Source organism: Drosophila eugracilis, unplaced genomic scaffold (assembly GCF_018153835.1).
Source record: "Drosophila eugracilis isolate 14026-0451.02 unplaced genomic scaffold, ASM1815383v1 contig_90, whole genome shotgun sequence".
Classification (NCBI taxonomy): Eukaryota; Metazoa; Arthropoda; class Insecta; order Diptera; family Drosophilidae; genus Drosophila; species Drosophila eugracilis.
In genome coordinates this window covers 1,928,714-1,955,464 of record NW_024573812.1, presented here as the reverse complement: position 1 = coordinate 1,955,464, position 26,751 = coordinate 1,928,714, and the positions used below count along the sequence as shown (strand labels likewise).

General features: G+C 42.5%; 4 protein-coding genes across 4 annotated transcripts; 1 reads left to right on the top strand and 3 right to left on the bottom strand.

Annotated features, from left to right (window-relative positions):
- Nucleotides 1-126: 126 nt before the first annotated feature.
- On the top strand, nucleotides 127-3,507 carry LOC108112631 (mismatch repair endonuclease PMS2). The gene is made up of 8 exons (XM_017222737.2): nucleotides 127-342; nucleotides 408-567; nucleotides 626-769; nucleotides 827-1,395; nucleotides 1,458-2,094; nucleotides 2,153-2,863; nucleotides 2,916-3,169; nucleotides 3,225-3,507. Exons 1-8 carry the CDS (start codon nucleotides 211-213, stop codon nucleotides 3,345-3,347), a joined length of 2,730 nt encoding a protein of 909 aa, XP_017078226.1. The 5' UTR covers nucleotides 127-210; the 3' UTR covers nucleotides 3,348-3,507.
- Nucleotides 3,352-21,776, bottom strand: LOC108112630 (netrin receptor unc-5). The gene is made up of 10 exons (XM_017222736.2): nucleotides 21,312-21,776; nucleotides 14,116-14,977; nucleotides 13,519-13,800; nucleotides 13,044-13,214; nucleotides 11,242-11,295; nucleotides 9,451-9,768; nucleotides 6,958-7,086; nucleotides 6,679-6,871; nucleotides 5,927-6,000; nucleotides 3,352-5,867 (listed from the first exon to the last, which is right to left on the bottom strand). Exons 2-10 carry the CDS (start codon nucleotides 14,789-14,791, stop codon nucleotides 4,555-4,557), a joined length of 3,210 nt encoding a protein of 1,069 aa, XP_017078225.1. The 5' UTR covers nucleotides 14,792-14,977; nucleotides 21,312-21,776; the 3' UTR covers nucleotides 3,352-4,554.
- Nucleotides 21,777-22,998: 1,222 nt separating this feature from the next.
- On the bottom strand, nucleotides 22,999-24,305 carry LOC108112341. Its single transcript, XM_017222170.1, has 2 exons — nucleotides 24,117-24,305; nucleotides 22,999-24,059 (listed from the first exon to the last, which is right to left on the bottom strand). The coding sequence occupies exons 1-2, from the start codon at nucleotides 24,126-24,128 to the stop codon at nucleotides 23,163-23,165; spliced, it is 909 nt and encodes a 302-aa protein (XP_017077659.1). The 5' UTR covers nucleotides 24,129-24,305; the 3' UTR covers nucleotides 22,999-23,162.
- Nucleotides 24,306-24,844: 539 nt separating this feature from the next.
- On the bottom strand, nucleotides 24,845-25,827 carry LOC108112398. The gene is made up of 2 exons (XM_017222240.1): nucleotides 25,660-25,827; nucleotides 24,845-25,603 (listed from the first exon to the last, which is right to left on the bottom strand). The coding sequence occupies exons 1-2, from the start codon at nucleotides 25,669-25,671 to the stop codon at nucleotides 25,058-25,060; spliced, it is 558 nt and encodes a 185-aa protein (XP_017077729.1). The 5' UTR covers nucleotides 25,672-25,827; the 3' UTR covers nucleotides 24,845-25,057.
- Between the last annotated feature and the right edge of the window lie 924 nt (nucleotides 25,828-26,751).

Here is a 26,751-nt window from a genome sequence, read left to right as displayed (position 1 = left end):
AACCAAGGAAAGTTAATGATTAGTTTATCTTAACGTAGCGCCCTCTAGCGGAATTCCACATAAGTAAAATATACACAAATATATTATACATGGTAATGTAACCATTTTATGTATTAAAAGATATTTCCATTACGTTTAATCTGGTCACACTGCAAAGTACATCGCGCCATAATTTTGTGAAATGTTACTTTGATTACTTAAGACAAAATCATGATAAATATTGAACAAAATGCAGACGTACCAATGCACGATGAACCGGAGGTGCCACCACCCACCACAGCAGTTTCCGGCCAGATAAAAGCCATTGCCAAGGACACTGTGCACAAAATCTGCTCGGGACAGGTGACCTAAAGACTAAACTTTGAGTTTGTTTATGTTTCCTAAACATTGAATTTTAAAAATTATAGGTGGTTCTCAGCTTGGCCGTGGCGGTCAAGGAGCTGGTGGAGAACTCTATAGATGCGGGTGCCACTCTGGTGGAGATCAAACTGAAGGATCAAGGATTAGAGGGCGTGGAAGTCAGCGATAACGGCAGTGGCGTAGAGGAAACAAATTTAGAGGGCATGAGTATGTAAACAAATTTCTATTAAGCTTGCGGATAGATGGTAAATCTCACTTTGAACAGCTGCCAAGTACCACACCTCAAAAATACGAGAATTTGTTGACCTGCTTGGCGTGGAAACCTTTGGATTCCGTGGAGAAGCTCTAAGTTCGCTTTGCGCCTTATCGGATATGGTTATCCAAACAAGGCACAAGTCCACCGAAGTAGGTAAGTTCTCGCCATATACATTGCTTTTCCGCCAGGTCACAAAAATCATAATTTCAGGCCTCAAAGTAGAACTGGACCACGAGGGCAAAATAAAGAAGCGTTCTCCTTGTGCCCGTGGAGTCGGCACCACAGTCACCTTGTCCAACCTTTTCTCCACTCTGCCCGTTCGCAGGCGCGACTTTACCCGCAACATCAAGAAGGAGTTCACAAAGATGTGTCAAATTCTTCAAGCCTATTGCCTGGTATCCAAAGGTGTACGCATTCTCTGCAGCAATCAGACACCTAAGGGCGCCAAAACTGTGGTGCTCCAAACGCATGGTAACCAGGAGGTCATGGCCAATATCTCATCCATATTCGGAGCCAAGCAGGCAGCAGATTTGGTGCCATTGAAGTCTCCTTTCGAGCACGGTCAATTAAGCGAGGAGGGTCTGCGGGCAGATCTCGAATCTTCAGCTGATGTAGCCGATACGACTTGCCCGCAAATCAGCGCCGAGGATGTGGAGCGCTTAAACCAAGCGGACTTTCAACTTGAGGGTTTTATATCCAGTTGCCGACATGGTGCTGGACGATCTAGCAGAGACCGGCAGTTCTTTTTCGTTAACTCAAGGCCATGTGATCCCAAGAATGTGAGAAATATAATTCTTTACATTTTTTTTTTATAAGTTTTATTCTTTCCTCAACTTTTCAGATAGCCAAGGTAATGAACGAAGTTTACCATCGGTATAACGTTCAGCAGCAGCCCTTTATTTATCTCAACATTGTCACGGCCCGCTCCGATGTGGATGTAAACCTCACGCCCGACAAGCGCCAGCTGCTGATCAACAACGAGCGGATTCTCCTTCTGGCGCTAAAGAAATCCCTGCTGGACACTTTTGGCCAAACACCAGCTACTTTTAAAATGCAAAACACAACCATAGTGAGCATGCTCGAACCCAAAGTAAAGCTGGAAGAAAGTGAGTCTGCGTTGGAACTAAGCAAGGAAAACATTAATCAAGAAGTAGGAGATATGGATGTTCCTATTAGCTCATCTCAGAGGTTCATGGATGTGCTAACCCAGTGGCGTCGCACGGGAGATACAATAGGTACGGCACCATCAGTTTCTGCCAAGCGACGACACACTGAAGCCGAGGAGTTGGCAACCAGAACTATGAAAATGCAAAAGATTCAACATTTTCTTAGCCAAGAGTCACCGAAGGAGCAGAGCTCGAAATGCGAGTACGAATCTGAAGGAACAAGTGATAATGAAAAGGCGAGGGATAGCAAGGAGCGGAGCTTCCTAAATGATAGCTTATTGAATCTTAAAGAGCTGGCTAAGGAGTCCGAAGGTAAGAAAGCATCACCCAGTGAAAAAGATATTTTTTAATTCATTTAAATTACCTGCAGCGTATGATCTTTTGATGCAAGCTCCCAAAGTAACTCGCATTGACTGCAAGGTTCTTACGCCAGCTAAAAGCCGACAAAGTATTGCCGAGTTCATAGACTCAAAACCAGTGACCAAACAAGAGACCCCTGCAGAAACCAATCAAGGTCCTCCTACTTTATCTCAGCTATCTGAAGAAACCGATATTGCAAGCGATGATGATGATCATATTGAGGTGCCGACACGCATAGAGTTTGATGAGGAAATAGAGGAGGGTCCACCAATACATTTTTCAAGCGGAGAATTGCGCACCACGCTTGAGGAGATTGCGTCTTCCTTAAAGGCCCAGGAGCAGCAACAGCGGGACCGCAAGGCACGGGCCAAGCTTCATCGTCTTCGCTTCAAGACCGAAATTAATCCCAACCAGAACAATAACGCGGAGGCGGAACTGCAGCGGGAGATCGGAAAAGATGACTTTGCCCGCATGGACATCATAGGGCAGTTTAATCTAGGCTTCATAATAGTTAAACTAGAAGATGATCTCTTTATCGTGGATCAGCATGCAACGGATGAGAAGTACAACTTTGAGACGTTGCAACGAACCACTCAATTGGAGTATCAGCGCTTGGCAGTACCCCAAAATCTTGATCTGACAGCGGTTAACGAAATGGTGCTCATAGACCACCTTCCTGTATTTGAGAAGAATGGTTTCAAGTTTGAAATAAATCATGAGGGTAGGATTTCAGTTCGACTTTAGTTTCCTTACTAAAAATGTAATCTTTTTAGCTCCTGCCACGAAGAAGGTTCGCCTTTTGGGCAAACCGCATAGCAAACGTTGGGAATTTGGCAAGGAGGACATAGATGAACTGATCTTCATGTTGCAAGATGCACCCGAAGGCACCTTATGTCGCCCATCTAGGGTGCGTGCTATGTTTGCCTCTCGTGCTTGCAGGAAATCCGTAATGATCGGTACTGCCCTAAACAGGAACACAACGATGAGGAGACTAATCACTCAAATGGGGGAAATCGAACAGCCATGGGTAAGTTTAAAAACTGGGCCCTTAAAAAAAACTGTCATATATGTATGATTGGCAGAACTGTCCACATGGACGTCCCACCATGCGTCATCTCATTAATATCACAATGCTTATGGACAATGATGAGGATGAGGACGAAATGCCTACGTCCCAACTGAAGCAAGATTCAGAAATCGCATGATAAATTATTGTTGCAGTTTTTATTTAATTTAACTTTTCGTTTGAGCCACTAAGTATACGTCATTGTTCTGTAAATGCTTACTTGATTAACGATTAAACGACAGGATCAGACTTACAACTAAAGACAAATACAAAGGTTATCACTTGAGTATGTCTAACAAGCTACTCGTTTTGTTGTTCTGTTTTTATAACTATTACTAGATCGTACTCTAAATATACATATACGGGTACGCTTTATATATAATTTGAGAGGCTACATACTTTCGGGTATATGTGTGCTATGGCTTAGTTTTGATTACTAAATGCTGCTCATCTTTAGTGACTAATCGTAACCAGAGTCGTCTGAGAAATTCAACGATTTGGCAAACAGTTTACAACTCCCGCATTCAAATGTTTGTCGGTTGTCTTTCATAGTTGGCCATAACTTACTCTATATATATTTTGGCCTACTGCCCCCAGATGTGCTCGTATCTTACAGCTGTCGTATCGTACACAAACAGTTTGTCAATCATCATCATCAATCATCGTAATACTAGAGTTTAGTGTTTAAAACTATAAGTTTGCTAAGCCACAAGTATAATTAAACGCTACATTCCTTCCTGTTTAGTGTATAAAATGCATGGCACCCATAGGGAACAGAGTTCGTTGAGCAAGTTACCTTAGAACACAACACTACAGTAACTTAGTGACTATGACTACAGCTACACTTTGATTCAATATCTTTTCTTTTTTTTTGTTGTCATTTCGATTCCAATTTTTCCAGATTTCGTTACGTTTTTCGTTCGCGTCGTTCATACATTTTGTAAATAAAAGGCAACTCATGAACATTTTTGTTTTCAACAACAAGGGACCATGGGCCTCACGCTGATTTTCCCATCTTACATTAACAAACTTTTTGCAGGTGGTTCAGTTCTTAGGTGTTAGATGTTTGTTGGTTAAGTTATCTTTGGAAACAAATAGGATTTGTCACTGGAAACAGAGAGAAGATAGGTGAAGCTGGGAAAACTTTTAAAAACTCAACAGAGAAAATCAACGCTTAGTTTGATAGACTTCTAACACTCCTTTCGTTTTTTGTTTGTTTGAATTTGGCGGAGATGGAATTTCTCAAAAGTTGACCTCGTTTAAAGCTTTTAGGTTTAGTTACCACTTCCGCCAAATTCCTTTGGGATGGAGCTGCCTAAAAGGATATTTCCTTAACCTTGTCCTCCTTAAATCCACAGCGGGCCAATTGTTTCTACTATGATGTCCAGCACATCCTGACGACCCATCTCCTTGAGCGTCAGCAGGAGCGCCATTATCGTGTGCGAAACCGAGTTGGAACTATTACCGGGGCTGCTATTCGCCCGACATTCCCATAGATTTAGGATCTGTTCGGTGGGCGAGGCTTTGGTGGCAAAGTAGGCAATATATCGGTCCGTATTTAGCTTCTTGGCCAGCAATCGCCAGTCCCGCTCGTCGGCCCGAGGAGGATCCAAGGCGGCGCAGATCAAACGCTTCGTGGCATGGGGAAGCTGGACAAAATCCATCACACAGCTCTCGTTCACATAGTTGCCCTGGCGGTCAATGGAGATGGTGGTATTTGTGGTGGAGGCCAGCTCCTCCGCCGATCCGCTCATAGAGTGGGCTGGAATGTTGAAGGTGTAGTAGTCATCCTCGTTACCCTGACCGAAGTCCACGCACAGGGTGTTCTGATCCTGTCTTCTTAAGCTGAACTCGCAGTGCAGGATTGAGTTGTTGCTGAGAATGTGCTGGTAGGGTATGGCATGTTCATAGGGAGCAGCTGCCTCCACATCCGCGCTTCTTACTCGGATGTTAAGATTTCTGTTATTCAGCGTAAAGGGAAAGACCTGGCTCTCCCCGAGGAAACTGCCACCTAGCTTGGCTTCCACATTGGCGCAGATATCCCGGCTATTGGGGAAGTCCTTGACCACGTAGATCCGTAAACTACAGTTAGCACTGCTAGGTGGAGTATGTTGACTAAAGGCCAGCAGCTTCATCTTGATCGAGGGCTGCTGAACCCTCGGTTCCGCTACCACGGTGAAGTGACCCAGCTGCTCCGTCATAATGAACACATGCGTCGCCTCTAGCTGAACAAACATAGGTGTGTTAATTGTCTCCTCGCCGACGGACACCGCGCGTCTCCAGTTGACACTCAGCTCATCGTGTTCGCTGTCTGCGTGGTAGATGTGAACATGCCACTGTTCCGGAGCCACCAAACAATGAGGAATCTTTAGGATCACCGGTTTCACAAAGCTATAGTTTCGAGGGGCACTGTGAACCACACTGCTGCACAGAATGGAGCTTTCGGTGGCGCAGGAAACGCGACTGCATTCGTCACTCAGCAGGAGGAGAGAAACATGCTTCTTTAGGTGCTTCCCAATGGCATGCTCCGGCACAAAGAGGAGCAACTCGCCGCCGTAAAGACGCAGCTGTCCTCCAGCGCTTCCCAGGAGCTCATAGCTGCTGCTCTTTGAGGCGTTAAGTATGGACAGCTTGCCGTTCATATCGAAGGTGGAGTTGGCTGGTGGATAAGATGGATGTTAGATTCGTTTCAAATTAAGTACTATTCGGTTGACTTACAGGTATCCGCAGTGGAGGATTCTCCCGTCTCGGACAGATAATCTACGCTCAGATGGTCTATGGGATTGGTGTAGCTAAAAGGAGAAGCAATCCATAATTATAAAATCACTTTTATTGGTCTTAGGGCTTACAAAAGTATTTAATGTTAAGGCTGTTGGCTGTATGGGGATAGATTAAAAAGTTTATGTCTACACATTGTTAAAACACAGCAAGAGAAGTTTATGGTGGAGATACTTCACTGTGGGCACTATAATTCCGTGCCAGGAATATTAAAAACCGCATAACTATTGCCGCACTTTGGCGAATTTTAATGACTTGTGAGTCATATAAAAAATGTAAGCCGCTGTCATGAACAAGTATTAGAATTTAAGAATTCAGAAGGGCGGCATATGAAAATTTTAAGAGTCACAGCATGAAATTTCCATTTAAGAATTCAGACACCTCATAAAAATGGTATATTTTATTTAAAAAGCTTTCTATATGTTGAGTTCAGGGTAAAACAATATAAAAAATAAAGGAATTGAAATCACTATAGGAAGAAGTATATTAACTTCCTGGTCAAATTGTCAAAGAAATCGAAGATAATCCCTTGATATTAAAACCGTTCATGCCTTATTTGTCAGCTATAAAACTTCATGGCGGGAGTATTTATGCCATATTGTAACCAAATCAAGACTGGAGAGTATCCAAAGAATAAAAAGGACATATAAAAGGACAAACTAATAACATTTATAGCTTATTTGTACACTTACTTGGCGGACAGATTGGGCACATCGTAGTGGTGCTCGGTGACGCCTCCACATCCAATGCCCATGCCCATGATGTGTTCGCCAGGCAAATAACGATGTCCGGGATTGACGTAATCGTATCCCATGTTGTTGGCCTCGATGTGCATGCGCATCTCCTTCTTTTCCACAACACCGGGCATATAATCCGCGTCCATTACTGCAAACAGAGTCGAAATAAACACGGTCAATTGCTGGCGGCAAAGGCAAGAGTACAACACGATGCAGGAGTCCTTTATAACTTACCTGAACGGGCCATGTTGTAATGGGGATTGGTGCGGATGCCACGGCGGGCGCAGCAGATGAGCGCGGTCCCAAAGGCGAAACACACCGCGGTTATGAAGGCCAGTCCCAGATAGAGGGTCCAATCGAAATCTGCAATTGCGAAACGATACGCATCTATATTAAACTGCTGAATCGGCTCTTTATACCCTGTAAAATGGTTTAATAAAGAAAGTGTCCTGGCACCTAGTTCGGTAACTGAACAATCTTATAAATACTTTTTGCAGTATTCCAGTATAGTGCTAAGAAAATATTTTTGGCCTACGCTTCAAAACTTTAAATTTCTCTGAAAAGTTTTTAAATTCTAAAAACGTATTTTAATCAATATAATGTAAGTCTTTGACCAAGCTTTTCCTTTATTTGTTGTACTAACAACTAGATATTTTTGTATGCTTCCAATGATTGGGACTTAACTACTGAGTATTTTCGAGCTCATCCTCAAAAGTGGTCCTTAAAAATCCGTTCACCTTCTAGAGAAGTGAATGGCAATAAAGCCAGCCTGCCTGCAATTCCAGCCTGCGAACCAAGATGCTGCCACCCCATCCCCAGCAAATTGCCAATCTTTGTGTGCTTGGGCATTAAAAAAAAAAAAAAGAAACCAAGAGATTTCTGCGTAAATCCGCCACCCTCATGCTGGTTTCTTTTTTTTCCATCCAGGATGCCTGCCAAGCAAAATCCACACATTCATGGACGTTGAGTCAACCCGAAACCGAAACCAAAAACCGAAAACGAACCGAACCGAACTGAACTGAACTGAACTTTTCCATAACCAAACAGGCATCCTCTCACCCATTGTCATCAATCCCGAGCAGCCATGCGTATCCGTATCTGGCGGAGCAGAGCAGAGCAGTGTATGTCTGTATTTAATGTTTTATGTTTGTATGCTCATCCCCAGTCCAGCTACGTCTATTTCGCATTATTATTCGCCGGCGGCCCCCCGTCGCCAGTAGTCAGTTGCCCGACATCCCAGTACCCAGAACCCAGAACCCAATCCCCCACACATCTGTATAGCCCATCTCCATGCCCATCTCCATAACCATGATATCCACCACCCACCCATCGGACGCCCATTGTTGCGCTGGCTGTTTCCGTTGCTGTGATTGTTGTCGTCATTGTTGCTGGCGCTGGCGGTGACTGGTTGGCCAAAAAGGAATCGCTGCAGCGCAAGAAATTACTCTGTATATATTATGATTATTATGCCGTATAGTACAGTCGGTAAAGCCGGGCTAGAAGTGTGGGCGGGGGGCGGACGCATTATACAATGTATGAAATGAGCAATTATATTCGCTGTAAATCAGCGGCAGCATCGGAAATGGCAGCAGAAGTAGAAGTTGAAGTCCCTAGCAGCATCCCCAACTGGGATACTACTCCAAGGATCTCGGAGCTTTCGTTTTCCCTTTGCTTTTGTGCATTTTGCATGCTGCTTTTTTTATATTTTTTTTGTATTTTCATTTTTTTTTTCTTTGCCTCCTGCACGGGACATCAAAAGGGGATTCGTCTCCTTGGCCTGACAAATACGCTTTTAATATCAGATGGTTGAGTACGGGATGCTGACAATGGGCCATGATGAAGCCGCAGGTATTGGTGGCCCCAGGGATTTTCGCCCCAGATTGGTTGAGCTTTACCGAAACGAATAATAAAATCGAAAATAAGCTGCACACTGTGTTGGTCTTCGTAAACTTTTCAGCAGGCAATCAAATAAAAGACAAACCTGCCAAAAACCCCAACAAACGCTACTCTTGTACCCTGATCCTTTCAATTACACACTGTGACAGCCATCTAATTGATCCCCACGGACCGCACAAAACTATGTTTGAGTTGGGTCAATCGCACACTTTTCCCACTTCCCACCCGCTGATGAAAATCGAAGCGCAAACAGCAACAATGACACGGGAAAAGCCCACAATTGGGGTGGCAAAATGGGTTTAGGAGGTATGTGGATGCTGATGCTGCTGCTCCTGCTGTTGCTGTCTTTGCCGCACGCCTAATTATCTGGCAAAGCACATAAACCCTCAGCCGACTTGTGTGGGACCCCCACTTAAATCTCAATTCCAAGTGCTGCTGCGATTGATTTGCGACCCTTCTTCGATTGGGGGTTTTCCTATCGAGGATTGTAAGTCGGAAGTTGAGAGTTTAGGGCTGGGGGCTCTTTAGGGTGAACTGTCCACGCCATGCTTTCTATACTTTCTATACTTCTATATATATATACGAGTATATACTTAAATCTGTATAAATAAGCCCGTGGTCGTGCACAAACAAATGCACTTGGTTAATTTCCCATTGTGACAATCAGCGTTGAGTGCTCGGCTTTTGTGCTAGAAGAAGAAGGCATGGGTTTTGGGATTCTGGGGTTCTGGATACTGCATTCTGGCTCTGGATCTACTGTTATTGTTGTCTAACTGTCTACTTTGTTGCTCCTGCCTGGCATTCATTCTTGTCATAAGCATAGAGACTCACCATCCTTGCCAATCTGGCACTGTTCGCCGCGGCATTCGGCCGTTTGTATGTCTTTTCCGGCGCACAATGATTTGCCATATCCTGGGATATTGTCGGAACTGGAGCCAGTTGCTTCGCTGGGGCTTCCTACACCTCCTCCTCCTCCTCCTCCTGCAGCGATGAGGGCGGCCATGCCCACTCCGGCACCCAGGAGCAGATCACCGGCTTCCTCTGCTTCGGAAATCTGAGTCTGGCCCTGAGTCAGGCACTTCCGGCGACGCACTTGAATGCACTCCGCGGAGCAGATGCTCCAGTCACTCCACGCCGACCAGCGGGCCACTGTGAATGGAAGTGGGTAAAGCACAGGCAGTTTAGAAATCAAAAGTCATATTAACATGATTTAGCACACATTCCCGACAGCGGCACTCCCCGGGTCATATATCAAGACCGGGGGCCATAATCAGGGACGTAGGACGCTGTGGCATTCCCCCCTCTTTAGGCTTCTGCTGCTGCTACACAATTACGGTCTAATAAATGGTCCATGGGGAGAAATCGAAAGTTTGTTCCCACCATAAAATTAGTGGGTCTTCCTCAGTCCCTTATTTATATATTTTTTTTTGTTTTTACCCCCCGAACTCCATTGGCGACGCCTCTGTTGATTTTTGGGGTTTGTGCGTGGGTGGGTGAGTAAAAGTGATTGTCATTTTAATGCTTTTCTATTTTCGCATTTTCTTTGCTATTTCAATTTCCCTGCTTTCTTTTTTTTTTGGGTAGGGAGAAAACGGAAAGTCCGAAAGCTAAACAAAAAGCCAAAAATGTTCATGGTGTGATGCATGCCAATGGCAGCTGGAATATATGTTCGACAGCAGTACACTGAACGAAAAACCAAGGAAAACTATATACATTAATGTTCATTAATAAGGAAAGCCAAAGAATTACTCATTCCTCTTGATAAAAAGCCATTATTAATAATGTTTTAAGCCAAATCTGCTTTGAGTATGAATGATTAGTATAAAAAACTTATTTTCAAATTAAGAAAATTAGCACTAATTAGGTCTCTAATTAGATAGCAAATAAATTTTAAACTTAATACTCCAATTTAAAGACATAGTTTTCCTCTCAGTGTGCACACATACTAGTATAAATACATCGGCATTTGGCACTTCCTGTTTTGGAAACATAAAACCACCCCCAAAAAGGGCGCACAGAATTCCGGACTTGTCGCCAGCCATCATCACATTGCCAGGCATTTAGTTTCCCCCCGCCGCCTAACGTTACGCCCTGCGCATCCTGATCCCCAACCCCTGTCAATACTCATCCCTGGACGTATCCTTTTTCGACCCCAGGCCAGACCCAGACTGTTGCATGAATCAGAGAGCATGGTAAGTCGTGGTAAGTGATTTTTAAGTTTCTATCTGCCGCAGTGACGTCACTTACGACCCCAACGGAAAGTAAGTCACTTCAGTTAAAGTCAGTTAAAGACTATATGGCTGTTGTGATTTTTGTGGGGAATACCCGAAACGAATGACGCCACGGTTGGTTGGATGCTGATGCCTCCGGTTGGGTTTAACGCGATTGTTTATTGGATTGTTAGGGCCCCAGTGGATTACGGGTGCGGGGTTAACCCCCAAATAGAAAAAATGAATTTAACTGTCATCGGCTCGTTAAACATTCAAGTTTAACTGCTCGAACACAATGTCGTATTGAATCCTTTGGCCCCCATCCGGTTCTGGCCCATTCCAAGAGGACCTCCTGGGATGGGTGAAGCCTTTTGAGGGAAATGCACATTGTCGGGCTTTCGGTTCAACTTACTGCGCTTACTCGACGAAATGTCAAATCCATCAGGGCTCACGATTTGAGTGTCCTCTGTTGTTGGCAGGCGACAGTGGCGACGGGGCGTCAGGACGTCAGGACGACGGGACGACAGGACGACGGGACGACAGGACGACGGGACGACAGCGTAATCACAGGCGTTTGGTGGGCGTGGCGGCAGGACCATAAGGTTGACACGGTTCCATGGGGATGAAAAGTCGTCGTCAGATGGGAAAAGACCAGAAAAGAAAAAACGAAAGCCAAGCGAAAATTTAAAATTAATTTTATGACACACTTTTCATAGAAAAGAAATACCCAAGTCCACAATGGCATCCCCATTCCTGACGACCGAACGAGGCCCCCTCTTCTTCTGGAGTATATATAAGTATTCTACCCAGTACCCATCTACCCATCACCCCATCCCCATTCCCATTTGCCCCGCTTGTCTGTCAACAATTGCTCATTGCTGTGCCCGCTGTGCGCCTGGCCAAGTATCCTACGAAATCTCCGTGTGGGTGAGTGTATCTGTGGGAGCACTACAATACAATACAATGCAATACAATAAATTTACATGAATAAAAGTGAAGAGTCTCAAACACATGCCGCCCGTGCGTCTGTCAAAAAGAGAGCGCCCCAGCCACCACTGTTCACCTCATTCCAATCCATTCCAGATTTCATCCACAGTCGCCAGTTTCAAGTCTATGGTCTCAGGTCCCTTTCTCCCCACCGAATTCATTCCTTTGTCACCATTTAGTCGATGGCACGCCGACGGCAGGCGTTCCCCGACTGCCAAAGTCGGCGGCCCAATCTATCCATCTATATACGCGCTCGCATGTGGAGATATCTGTCGACGGTCCACGGCACCGAATGCGTGTTTAAAATGAAATACTCAGCACTCACTCAAAAATGTATTATACCATTGTTCGCACTGGGTATGGTGACTATAACGAGGGATTCGTCTATATTTAGTTCTAATGTGGATTAAGTTATTAATCTTGAAAAGGACTATTTTGAAGTGGATATGCTAGGGGATTATCAAGTCAGAATGAGAAATAATTTGTAATATTATTGTTTTGCGGTAATAGTTTATGTTTTAAGAAGTATTTCCATCCTTAGAATTATTAATACAAGTTATAGAGAGATTTTCTTTAGTAGATCTCTCTCTAAGTCTCTTTCAAATTCTTAGATTGAACAGCAGGAATTTAATTTTAAGGTCCCAGCTGAATTGAGCTCTAATGCATCGAATATTGAAGCATTCCGCACAAATCCTGTTCATCAAAAATCAATCCCAATGCCACTCTAATCATTTATGCAAATCCCATCCTATTTGGATTATGATAATCACTGAAATCCTTAGAGTATGTCTAGTTCGGCTTGACCCTTAAGCTTATCTTGTCTTTTCCTTTTTTTTTACTTTTTGTGGAACGCCCCCTGAACTTTTGCGTTGTGCAGTGCTTTGTATTTTGGACTGTCCTTGCCACTCCACATCTCCCCTTGAATATTTCCTCCGTGGTGTGAAAAATACGCGTTGTTCTCAACGCTCCAGGAGATGTATCGACAGAGTCAGCGGGGCACACAAAGAGAAGCCCAGAGAAGGGGCATGTGGTGCAGGTGGCGCCCAAGTTGGAATCCCGGCCGCAAAATACCATTTAAATTGACAATTTTGGCTGCTGCTTTACAGCTGCCTTTAAGCTTCCCCCAAAATCGACCACCCCCATACTACGAAACCCGTATATAATGGGCGTGTTGGCCGCAATTCGTAACGCCCACAATTTTGCGGATGACCGCAGGAACGTACGTACCTGGACATGCGGCACAGTCGGCGGACTTCTGGATCTGGGGGCCCGGACATTGGGCACCCCCATTCAACGGCATCGGATTGTTGCAGGTGCGCGAACGCTTCCTTCCCTGGCTGGGCTTGCCCGCACACTTGCACTCCCGCCACGGGCTCCAGGTGCTCCAGCCACCGTTAACTGTGGAATGAAATCAGAAAATAAAATAATTAAGAGCGTTATCGACCGACCAGTAAATCGAACATGAGATTACCCGGTACTCAATTTAACTTTTAATACGATTGTGGACCTTATAGACTCGTAGAACTTTAATGGTTTAATATTATCTTTATATTTTTAATTTTGAGAAAGAATCTTAATCTTGGTGAACTTTTTATAAAAGCTCCCATAGATTTCACAGCAGGGTTAACATTCATGGATATATGTTCCCAAAGAGTACCGTGTAAAAACATCATCAACTTAAAAATGCAGCCTGAATACTGACCATAAACGATGAGCACGGCGGAATCGGAGACCCGTCTGCCGGCGATATTCTCCGCACTGCAACTGTAGTTGGCCATGTGCTGCAGGGCCACCTGGCGGAAGGTGAGCGTGCCGGCCGAAACGCTGATCCCCGGTTCACTGTCCGCAGTGATGACCGCGTTGTTCTTGTGCCAGGTGAGCTTCGGTTCGGGGAAACCGCCGGGTGGCTCACAACGCAGTTCCGCCCGACTGCCCAGCTCCAGGCGCAGTGAGGTGGGCGACTGGTTGAAGGACTTGCGAATATCTGTTGAGGGTTAAAAAAGACAGATGCAGGATATACCGATATAGATATAGATTCAGATATAGATAGGGGTAAGCTAACCGAGGGTCAGTTGTTGACAGGAAGCCACCCCAGGACAAAGGTGCAATGTTAACTACAAAAATTACACTATCAACTACATGAAAAAGGTAGTATTAGTACACTACGAAAAATGTTTTGAAAAAAGGAACTTTTTGAAGGAATCTAAATATAATAATATTCACTTAATAAGGTTTCACTCAAGGTTATTTACAATGCAATCCATAAATTCCACATTTATTTTATCAGTGTAATACTCACAGGCAATGTGGACGGTGGCCGCCTGACTCTTGACCACGCCACGTGACGACCAGGCGTGGCACTCGCACTTAAAGGGCCCGTCCCCAAAGAACTCGTCCACCAGGTCGCGGTGAATGGTGGCGGTCACCTCCTCCATGTTGACCCCTGTATGCGGATCCACGTGGGTTTCGTGCGTCGACGGTGGTGGTTGCGAACTGCCGCTGCACTTGAAGATCACCTGCAGCGAATGGGAGGCCTTGCACTTGAGTACAGCTGGCCGGTTCTTGACCACGAACACACTTTCTGGTTCTATGAGGAAAATGGGTAACGTATTACTGGCCTCTCCGGGACTCAGTTTGCCAGTGTTGAACTCCTCGAGGAGTATACCCGCTCCAGCAGCCGCACTCGATGATCCCGACGAGGAGGATCCATGTGGCGGCCTGGCATTTTCATCCTCACTACTGTTACCCAACAGTTCCACGTTGTTTTTGTGCGGCGCCGTCTCCTCGGTGACCAAGGAGTTGGCAAAAGGAGCCATCGCCGTTAGGGGATCAATTGCATCCTCCTCCAGGGAGGCGGACAAACTGCCGTAGTCCAGCTGCGGCAACTCTCCGGAAACTGACACCGAGAACAGCAGGATTACCTGGAGGTTAACCAGGAGGGCAATCACATTTCCGGCTTTATTAATCACCGCCATGCTTCGCTGTCAGGTGGCCTGTCGTCCGGCGTAGGTGTCTCTTTGTCCTGCACTTCCTGTGCAACTGAGGCACCTGCAGGGGCACCTGCAATAGTTGTTGCTGCTGCTGGCGATGTGGCAAGCTAGCTGCAGGAGCTGGCATTAGCATTAGCTGCACACTCGCTCCGTTGACGTGGTGAATACGATCTGAAAAGTCAGATAAGAAAATGCCAGTTAGCTACTACGACTATTACCTTTAGTATTTACAACGTCACCGACCAAGCAATTTGCGCACTTGGCAATAAGGCGATTATTTACAAAGCGGTCTGTCAAGCCACGAAAGTGTCCATGGTTTGACTAAAGTGTTCATATCTTTGACGTACACGCTTAGAATTAACAAACTTATGGTTTTGGATTTGGATTTTATTACTATTGTGAGACGACTTCTCTACACTCTATTCGCTCGGAAGTGCCTATAGAGGTAAAGCGATAATAACTATATTATCATTTTTCAATGAAAAAGTATGTAATTATAATAATGGAATACTCAGTTAAACACCTGCCTTCTTATGATACAAATCCCTTTTAACAAAGATAAAAGAAAAGGTGTCGGCTTACTGAAACATTTCCCATAGTCAACAGAGTCCTTAAGGGTGGCAAGTCTTATAGAGAAAATGATGTAATTATGGACCAACCCCTTTCCACATCTAAAAGATGCTCACTTCGTTGTATGAAATTATCTGGGATTGTTTACTTGAGTTTAGATATCATTTCCTGCCGCCTAGGTAGAACCTAAACTTCAGATCACTCAGATTCCAATCTACTGACAGGATCAATGGGAAAATGAAAATGTATCGTCTGCACTTAGGGACACTTCCTGTCCTCGGAGCTCAATCGATGAGTTGTCTCCATCAATCAAGGACCAATACACCCCAAACCGACAAATTTCCAAGTGTAGGGCAGCGTGGTCACAAGTTACAAAATATCCCCATTAGCCATGCAAGTCATGCGTCAGGTTCTACGAATCGTTGGTACCTAATCGAAATATTAATAACAGGTATAAGTATGCTCCGTCACACTGCAGTTCTCCCGGGCACCTAGGCAGTTCAGGACGTGGTCTCTGCCACGGGCTGTGGGAAAAGTGCCTTTTGTCTTTCTTAGTTATTAAGTGGTAGAGTGGAGTGGTGTGGACTCAAGTAGAAGATTGGGAACGAGAAGGAGGCATGCCTGCACGAACACCGCGATAAGTCCGGCCCCCGTCTTTTGAGCCTCACTTTGAGTTGGAGTTTATGCGTTTGTCTTTGTAATTATGTATTAATCATGCATAAGTTAAAACTCAAAACTCCCTCTTCCCCCGCTACCTCAAACAGAATTTTATTGCCACCGACGTGGGCCATTAAAAGGCGCATCAAGTAAAAGTCGATATGTAAATTTTGCGGAAACGCTGATATGCGATAAGTGATTATTATTAGGGGTTCCATGCGCCACATGGAAAACTCCATCAAATCAAAGTTACCCAGTAGTAGCTTGTGGTCCGTGACCACGAATCGTCGTAATAAAATATCGGGTAATCAGAAGTTAAAGGGAAATAATATTGGTCGTCATCATCATCATCATCGCGAGCCTCGTTTCTTTCGGCTTAAGCGCCTTTATGCGTAATTCAATTGGATTTACAGGGTGCTTGTGGACACTTGAGTGTCTGTCAATATTCGTCTTCATGTGTGGATGGGCAATGGGTGATGGTAAATGCTATATATACGATATCCCATATACATATATCTGTAGTGTGGGCGGTCGGTGCTCATGTAACTGACCAGATTATAATAGTCTTCCGAGACTCTATCCGCTTTGTTTTGTATGTGCATTCAATTATAGATGGGAAATTGAAGCTTCGTTTTGTTTTCGATTTGTCTAGACTTTTGTTTGACGAGGCCGAGAGATTGGGCCACATTGTTTGCCGCCCTGCTTAGCTAAATTACATTTTGGCTAAAGTAAATCGATATAGCCATCAGCGAAAATCGAACTGATTTTCAGCTCATATAAGCAGCAAGAATATTTATTACTGCAGCTTCTCTTAAGCATAATGCTGAATTTGCAGGCATCTATACTCGTACTATATATATTTACATGACAACAGGAACAGCCGAACTGATGGCGAGATTAATCAAAGTCTGGCACATAAAATAAACCCAGATTGAATCGATTGAATGCCTGCCTTATCGGACCAAAAGCTTCACTGATCAGAGGTTCGGAGTTGGGGGGTTTATTGTACATTACTTTTTAATAGATTTTTAATGAACTGAAGTAGGCCAAATGGATTGTAAGAGGCGCTTATCAGCGACATTTCATTGTCTGCGGGTGTACTTTATAATCGAATGGGTTTTATTTATTGAATGCAAACTTGTCGTTGGCAAATAAAAAAACCTGCATTGATTTTGGCACGCAAGCATCCGGGGGAAACCCCCATCCACTTCCCCATCCTCATCCTCTGAATGAATGACTGACTGAATGACAAACTGTGGGACACACACGCAATGTTCACTGGGCGAAAAAAAGAGATTTACATCATATAAGAAAGTATTTCTATAATTCATAAGATCTTGAGCCTTGTTTAGAAACTAAATACCAACTTAAAACTTGTTAAAAATTGAAATACAGAATAAAGTTGCCAACTTTTTCTTCAGTTTGGAAAAGTAGTTTACTGCCAAAAAAAAGTTGATGGAGTTAAGCAAATTTATAAGCCTGTCTGAGCACTTTAATGGATATGGATATGGATATTAAAGCAATCAGGTCCGTTGGAATGACATTTTCTCTAATTAAAGTGTAATGACTACCCCACTTTTGTTTATAAACATTTCAGGTTTCTATGTTTTTCTTTTGTTAAAGCCAATCAGCGGAAGTATTAAATTTCCCAACATTTCGAGTATAGTTAATATTATAACTTAAGAGATTTAAAAGAGCTATTCAATTGATAATAGTAAACTTATACCCCTTATCACCCCTTTTATAACTACCAGACTCAAGGATATTTTTCTCTCTGTGTTGTCTTTGAGATTTATGGCAAGATACGGCGAGTTGCGTGTGCATGTAATCATCTTATATTGTGAGCAGTAGACGCCACCGAAGTCCCGCTGAACTTTGATGATTTCCCAAGCTCTCGGATTCCGCGGAGGAGGATGAGATTGTGTCGCCAGCACTTGCTTCCTAGGCAGCCAGGCTGAATGAATGGAGAATGCGAATGGAAGACTGCGTGGGATAATCGGCGTCGTATTCAATTTAATTTCACAACTATTGCGGAGTCTCATCGACGAAGTGTAGAGGCGGAGAAGCCCTTCCTGTGCCGAATGAGAACTTCCAAGTGAACTCCAAGAACACAGATTCGGCTCTGGCATTTCGAGGGAAATGGAGATGGGAATGGGGATGGGGATGGGGATGTGGGATACGGATTGGGATGGGGGAACAATGCCAGAACACACAAAACAAGTGAGCATTCTATAAAATAATTGATGACTGACTGACTCAGTTGCTTGGCAGCAATAATTTTTATACTTCTGGAGCACTCGCACACACACTCTTGAGCACTAAAATCAAATGCCACTCGAAACGCTGCGCCAGTCGCTTGGTGACTGCCCTGAAGTGGATCCATGGATGTGGATGTTGCTGTTGCTGTTGCTGTGGCTGTGGCAGATGCCGCTGCCTCAATTGCGTGTGACTTGAGTTTTTGCTACTCCTCCTTGTAGTTATGCTGTACAATCGCCGGAACATCTGTAGCACAAATGAAATCTTTAATGCCCAAGGGACCGTGCTGGTAACTCTGAGGCATCTGTATTTCACATGTTGCGCATTTTGCCCACACACTCCGCAACTTGAGACCTTTATAGAGGCAGCTATTGTGAGATCTCAGTTCGCAACGTACATTTCATTTTTTCGGGCCACTCGCCGCTGCCTGTCTTGTAATCAAACAATTAAAGATGATTTTAATTAATCTATTTATAAAATCCTCCCCCATTGCCGAACCCCGTCGCCGTCATAACTGCTCAAAATTGAATGTGACGCGAGCATGGCTTGATCGAACCAACTCGACGGGGGATGCGAGCCCAACAAACGACAACAAACATCTTTAAATTAATTAAGCGTAATTGTCGAGGAATTAGAAGTAGAAACAAAAGTTTCAAGCATGAGTTATGGGCCAGATACAGTTCATGTTACTCGACAAGATACACAAGATATAATCATAGATGAGGCTGGCGTTGGGGGGTAGGAGGGCCAGCATACTTGTGCCTCGTCTGCATGCAATAAACAAATTATTTATGATTCCATCAGCCGCATAAGTAGCACAAACTGAACAACTGATGACGGCCCTTATCATTTGTATCGTATTAGCAAAGTTCTCTAATGTGTCCGGTTCTAACAAATGATGTCCGTGGCCTAATTTATGTTGCCAAAACTGGCCAGATGCCAGCTGATGATAGCCAGAGAAAACAGTTGCCTACGCATGACGAAGATGCAATGATAAGAAGTCGGGTTTATATATATATATATATGTGTAGAAAGTTCTACCTAAAGGCATGTTAATTCCGTCTTGATTCCCATCGGCATCGATCGGCTCAGTTCAATCCAACGATTTACGACGGTAAGCCTAGACTGCGCCCTTACTACCATCAGCTACCTACTTTCGGAACAAAGCCAGTTGCCGAAAGAAAATGAAAAGAGCCTATTCTTTCACTTCGATCGACATCTAATCCAGTGTTAAGTCGCCTCTCAGTCCCATGAACCCATGGAGGAACCTATAGGAACCCGAACGACCTTTAGCTTCTACATATGTTAGAGAACGCTGGAATGACAATTAATCACCGCAGGAGTCAAAGATGTGCTCATGCAACGTTCCCATGTCCCGAAAATTTCGAATTTCGAAGGCCTAGCCCTACCTCCAAGCCCTTGTTTGCCCATCAAAGGGAACAGCTGTATCTGTATCCGAAGGACGGGGTATGAGTTTCGATTACTGTTCTATGTGTTGCACAACCCCTAAAATTATGACTAGGAGGCCGAGTGTGAGAACTTGTGAAGGGGTAAGAGTAAGAGCTGCGCGTAAATTGTTAAAAAAGCAGAAACCAAAGTGTGAGTCCAATCATTACGTGCATTTGTCAAGGCCTGAGAATTGTTCCGAATGTCGCTGCTGGTTGTCTGAGTGTTTCATACCACTTTTTACCATACTATACTATATACCATATACCATTCCATTTCGTCTGTCTGTCAGTCAGTCAGTCAGTCAGTTGGTACGTCAGCCAGTCAGTTAGGACTTTTTCGACGTCCAAAGGGGATCATTATATGCCAATTGGCGATTGTTTGTTACCCACTCACCGAACCAACGTTTGTCGCGGAGGGTTGGTAATTGCAATCCACATTTGAATTTACATTTGAATAACGGTTACAGGCCCAAATTATTACTGTAATTGCGGCATGTTGATCGCGGCATCCCGTTGGTTGGAGTTGTTATTATAATTGTAGCTAGCTGCATCTTTTATCAATGAATTGAGTGCTGCACTCTCATGAGGGCCTCTCGACAGCCTCTGCCCGCCCGACCCGTCCACCCCGTGATCCCACTCCGTGACAAGAAAAACAAAAATAAACATACTGAGAAAAAAATCCCATTAACAAAATCGTTTGATAATCTTTTAAAGCGGTTTGTTTTGTTCTTAAAATACAAAAAATAATCAAATTGAAAAGATCCTATATTAGAAATCTAAAATAACTATTGAATTAAGATTTCAATTTCCGTTTCCATCAAAGTTTAAATCGTGATATTAAAGAGAAACTTAAACTAGAATCTCAAACAAAGAAACAAACCTTATTTACAAGGTAACCCCTATAAGCTTCCTGCAATCAAACCGAAATTAAAACCAGCTTGATATCTTTTTTTTCCTGTGCATTAACACACACAGTCGCATTCACTCACAGCAAATACACATGGCTAAGCGCAATCATAAAATACAAATAAAAATAAAAATACACGATGGCGTTCAAAAGGGCACGCTTTTCATAATAAACATTAGCGAGCGGCCCCTGTCGTCCCTTCTCCACCTCTATTGCCTTTCCCGCGGTCACATGGTTTGAGGGTCGTCCGCTCCGCTCCAGTCGGTTCCGTTTTCCCCCCAACTCCTTCACATCCTCCTCCTCCTCCTCTTCCCCCTCACCCGCAACTGCTCCTGGCTCGCTTGTTTGTTTGTGAATTGGTCGTCTTTAGTTACACTTGAATACGTTTTGTGTGTTGTCGCCGTCGTCCAGTGGTTCCGCACACTGTTTGTGTCCCTGTGTGGGTTATGGTTAGCTGGCTGGCACTTCACCTCCTACTCAATGCACTTTGCACCTTAAAAATAGCATTGCAGTGGCATACTTAGCGGCGCAGGAAGCGACGGCCAACAACTGCAGTGCGCCCCTTTTCAGTATATCTATGTGTGTGTGTGTTGGTCTGTGTGTGTGCCTTGTTTTTATCCTGTCCGAACACTGGGGTTTCTTATTATAGTTAAGCATCGCTACTTACCCGGTGTCTCGCTTTTGTTGCTCCCGTTTCTGCAGTGCGACCAAAGGAGCGGGCTGTTGTCTTAGGAGCCAACATGTATCCAGATCCAGTTACATGTCACCAGGCCCCTTTGGAATCCTTCTAGACAGCCTATGTACGCGTGTGTGTGTTTATGTACGCTTAGGACATCTGTAACCTTATCGCTTTTAGTTTACTTGTCTCCGCTTACACTTATTATGAACGAGCACTGCACATCGCTTTCCACTCAGCACCGAGAAAATATAGATATCCTGCTGGTATTATTATTATGGCACAAGGTAAGGTATCTCTATCCCGCATATATATTTTTAATATCACTGTTCACACGATCGAGCACTTGGTTTTCAATATGCGCGCTCGAATATACGAAATTTGAAAGTAACAACCACTTCGACGAGCCGGCGTGCGTCCGTTTGCCTCGACGTTTGGCGTTCAAATGAGACGTGCGTTCGTGGCGATAGCATAAAGGCTGTGATGACAGAGCGCCCTGCACTCAGAGAAAAAAACACCCTTAATGACAGAAACAGACAACTGCGAAATCATAAAGCCAATTAATATAAATGTCTTGTTTAGTAACTAAGGGCCTAGTGTTAAATGCATTCATAATAAATTTCTTAAAAACAATTAACATTTTTTAATTCTTTTAATTTTTTTTTGTGAGTCAAACTAATTTTAATACAACTTGTTGTTGTTCTTTAAGTTTTTGAATGTTTGTGATTGTTTTTCTGAGTGTAGTTGCGCTCTTTGATTCCAAATCAGAGAGCGCGTGGCGCTTTTCTTCCTGCCTCTCTCTTTCTCTCGCACACAGCATCCCCAGGAGGAGCATGTGGTGTTGTTGTTCGCAGCATATGTGCAGGAGCTCCAAAAGAGAGTGAAACTGAGAGGGAGGGAGAGAGAGAGCGCCTCTCATGTCGGACGCACTTTACGATGTATATGTACATGTTCTAGTATATGTATGTATGTACATTTGGCTCCTTGGCTATTTTGTATCTTTCCTGCCTCCGCCCGCTTGTTGTTGTTGTTGTTGCTGCTGCATTCTAATTTTACGCACTGGATTCCTGAGATGCTTTCATATTCCCCGTTTGATGATTTATCGACTGCAGCGGCAATTAAAAGGCCTTTAGCGCTACTTTTTATCAACTCCACTTACTGTGACATTGGAGTTTTATTTATATTTTGTTGTGCGCGCACACCCACAAACACACACAAACACTCGAACGCAGCACTAAACCACTACGCACTCACACAAACACCAACGCACACCTAAGCCAGGAGATTTTTTGTTGGCTTTGATTACCATTTTTTTATACATAGGTAATTCCCTGTTTTTTTCACTTGATCTTTACCATTTATTGCCGTTTAATTGCACATTTTATGTGCCAGACGTTGAATGCAATTTTTCCGACAATTTTGCGTTTTGTTTTTCTTTTTTGATTATTTTCGGCGAGCGCATTCCATTGGCATCACTCATTCACTTTGGCACAAAATTGGAGCCTGTGCTCCCGCAGATTACTCCCGTTGGCCAGTGTGACCAGCTGGCATCAAGGGCTCCAATCAGGGTTAACGATTTTCCGGGAGCGAGTTTGAATCTATTGGCGCCAGATAAGGAAATGCCCCGAATTCTTATAAGAAACGTACAATTGGATAATTGTTTTGTGTACAAATAATTACAATTTTTATTTAAATTAAATCGAAATATATTAATACCAAATAACTTGTCAATGTAAAGCAAATATTTAAAAATATTTATAAAATTATTGATTATGTATAATTTTTACATATGCATAATATGCAGTTTGCAATAAAAGAAAACTTAAACACTTTTTAGCGAAATTATTCAATGCGCCTGGCTGGAATATTCTTAAACCACCTCTTGCGACAAAAAGAGCACCTGAGGCTTGTAGCCTTGTCTTCTTCATTATCATTGGAGACTGGAAGCCTTTCGTACTGACCATTCATCGATTCCTGATCTCCAAATCCTTCTTGATTATTATTGTACCATTGTTGTCCTCCATTTAACCTTCTGTTTTTATCGTCTTGGCCAACAAACGTACGCCTTTCGTTTTGGAACTGATCGATTTGGGAACCTCTTTCTCCAAATACTTGGGCATTACGGATTTCTACTCTTCCATCATAACCTCCGATCTGAGGATACTGACGTTCATCATTATTAAATCTTGTTTGTCTTGAATCACTGAATGTTTGTCGTAGGCCATTTTGACCACCTTGATTGGAATCTTGAACGCGATTTACTCCTAATCCTAATCCTGCATGTTTATTAGCGTTTTGGGAATACGGAACGCTCTGCACTTCATGAACTTCTTCATTGTTGAAACCTGTATATCTTGATGTTTGTCGTCGGCCATTGAAACCTTCATATTGACCAGCATGATTGGAATATTGAACGGCATTTACTCTTAAACCTTCATTTTGACGTACGCTCTGGATATATGGAACACTTTCCACTTTCTGGCCTTCTTGATAATGGAATCCTACAAGTCTTGGATCATCGTACTGGTAATCTTGATTGCCATATACTCTGGATTGTCCTCTACTCTTGAAGCTTGAACTGCCATATTCTTCCTGACCACCAATTTGGCCTCCACTTTGAAAGCCCGAATGTTCTCCATTCAAGCCACCGTTAGGACTTCCATGACTATCGCGAATACCATTGTTATAATATTCAAAAGGATTGGCTAATACAGTCCCCAGCAGGGTGAACAAAATAATCTAAACGAAAAAATAAGAAATTAAAAAGATATTTTGTAAACTTATTTCCTTACTCACCGGTAACTTCATATTGCTGTGTATTTTCTAACTAAAACCACACATTCGGATTATTTAAAACAAAAGAAAATATATATATATATATTCGTATTAGTGTTGCCCTATCACACCGGAATATACCAAATGATCTTCCAGACAGAAAGCGCGACCGTCTTTACTCGAAGTACGACAGGAACTGCTGTACGGAAATGAGAATAATATTGCTCGCAGAGTAAGAGAATATAGTGTTATCAGTAGAGTAGTATTCAAACGCTAAATGGAAGAATTTCCTACCCTGTAATAAACATAAAGTTTTTATAATTGTCAGTTTTTAAAGTGATCCAAATTAGAAGGATTTTAAAAGATTAAAATTGTGGAATGTGATATAGATGGCGATATATCAAAAAATTTACATCAGATTTGAAAATGTATTACTCATATAGAAGTTAAAACTAATCATAATCTTCTTTCTTATAATTGTTATTATTTATGCCATTTTGAATGAAACCTTTTATGACTTAAGAATTCCTCACATTCTGGGAATTTGATAATTTAATCTGTTGGGCATTCCCAAGCATAAGAAAAAAACCCACCAAAATGGTTCTCATCATTACTCACACTTACCCATAATTGTAGTCTGATGAAATATCTGCGGACCAGGGCTATTTTTTCTTTTCTGTCTCAATGTTTCTTATGAGGATAACATAACACTTAAAAAGCATTAAAACAATTTTCTTTTGTGCCATAAATCATAATTTTTAATTAAATTAAACTTCATTAAACTAAATTTCATGTAAATTGTGTATATGTATGTATGTAATATGTAGGTATTACATTAAAGAGAATTATATAATTGTAACAATTTCAACACAAGACTTGATCTTTGAGATGTTGATTGCAATAAAAGCAAAAATGTGTTATGAAAATGTTATATGAAATAAAACAAACGCTTTTCAGTGAAATTATTTGTTCGCGCGCTCAACATCAACATTCTTGATCTTTTTTGAGCTGCAAAAAGAGCACCTTTCGGAATTTTTAGTGTCATTGGAGCCTGGACCTTTGTTTTGATCCCTTTGCGGGCTAAGGTCTATTTTAGGTCCTTCATTATTGAATCCACTTTGATTGGGATTACTTGATGGTTGTCGTCTGCCATCGAAAAATTCATTTCTACCACCTTGATTGGAATCCTGAGCGCGACTTACTCCTAATCCCACGGTTTGATGAGCGTTTTGGGAATACGCAACGCTGAGCACACTCTGACCTCCTTCATTATTGGATCCTGTTTGTCTTGAATAACTTGATGTTTGTCGTCGGCCATTAAAAACACCACCTTGATTGGCTTGATCTTGAGCGCGATTAACTTCTAATCCGGCGTTTTGGGAGTACTGAACGCTATGCACTCTCTGACCTCTTGAATCAATTGATGTTTGTCGTCGGCCATTGAAAACATCAGTTCTATCCCCGTGAGAAATGGCTAGTACAGTGACTACCACGGTAAATAAAACAATCTAAACAAGAAATCAAGTAATTGTAAAGTCATTATTTAAACTTATTGGCTTTTTACCAGTAATTGCATGTTGGTTAATATTCTGCAACTAAAGCCAGATAATCGAATTAATTGGAATAAAAAAAAATGTATATATTAATTTCGGCTTATCAGCTTCGAATAGACAAAAATAACTTCTTCTTCGAGACAAAAAATACGACCGCCTTTGCACAAAGAAGAGCAATAACTAATTTTCGGCAATGAGAACACTCAGTCAGTCTGACACCAAAATTGAAGCCTGGGCTTTCGCAGATAACTTCCGTTGGTCAGTGTGACCAGCTGGAATCAAGGTATTCAAATATGTTAATACCGGTTTTCCGGTAGCGAGTTTGAATTTGTTGGCGCCAGATAAGAAAATGCCTAAAATTCTTTTATTAAGAGTTTCATGTATAAAAACTATAATAATTAAATCGAATATTTTACTTCAAATAACTTATCAATTGAGTACAAAAATATTTATGAAAATATTTATGAAAATATTTATAATATATATTATTTACATGTACCAATAAACGCTGAGTTTTAGTGAAATTCCTTTAGGCCACCAAATTGTCTTCCACTTTGTTCACCATTGTAGCCGCCGTTAGAACTTCCATGATTATCGCGAAAACCATTGTAATAATATTCTTAAGAACTGGCTAATAAAGTCCCCAGCAGGGTAAACAATATAATCTAAGCGAAAAAACAAGAAACTAAAAGATATATTGTAAAATTTTCTTACTCACCGGTAACTTTATATTGTTTTCAATTTTCTAACTAAAGCCAGACATTCGAATTATTTGAAACAAAAGAATATATATATATATATGTATATCTTCCAGACAGAAAGCACAACCACCAAAGCTTGAACTCGAACAGGAACTGATTTTTGGAAATGAGAATATTCTAACTCGAAGAGTAAGAGGGTATATTGTTATTAGTTGAGTAGTATTCAATTGGTAAATGTAAAAAATTTCCGAACTTTTAATATACAAATTAGTTTATTATTTATGAAGATTTTAAGAAATAAAGTTTGTGAAATGTGATATAGATGGCGATATACCAAAATTTACATCGTCATATAAAGTTATAGAATATCATATTAATTGGTATACGAAGTAACAGGTATAG

Bases quoted from the DNA above. Each gene is read 5' to 3' on its own strand.
- LOC108112631 (XM_017222737.2), top strand. From the start codon at position 211: ATGATAAATATTGAACAAAATGCAGACGTACCAATGCACGATGAACCG. The intron at 568-625 runs GTATGTAAACAA...CACTTTGAACAG, and splicing joins AACAAATTTAGAGGGCATGA to CTGCCAAGTACCACACCTCA. The intron at 3,170-3,224 runs GTAAGTTTAAAA...TATGATTGGCAG, and splicing joins GGGAAATCGAACAGCCATGG to AACTGTCCACATGGACGTCC.
- LOC108112630 (XM_017222736.2), bottom strand. From the start codon at position 14,791: ATGGCGGTGATTAATAAAGCCGGAAATGTGATTGCCCTCCTGGTTAAC. The intron at 13,801-14,115 runs GTGAGTATTACA...AACCCTCAACAG, and splicing joins GGCCACCGTCCACATTGCCT to ATATTCGCAAGTCCTTCAAC. The intron at 5,868-5,926 runs GTAAGTCAACCG...CTTATCCACCAG, and splicing joins ATCCTCCACTGCGGATACCT to CCAACTCCACCTTCGATATG.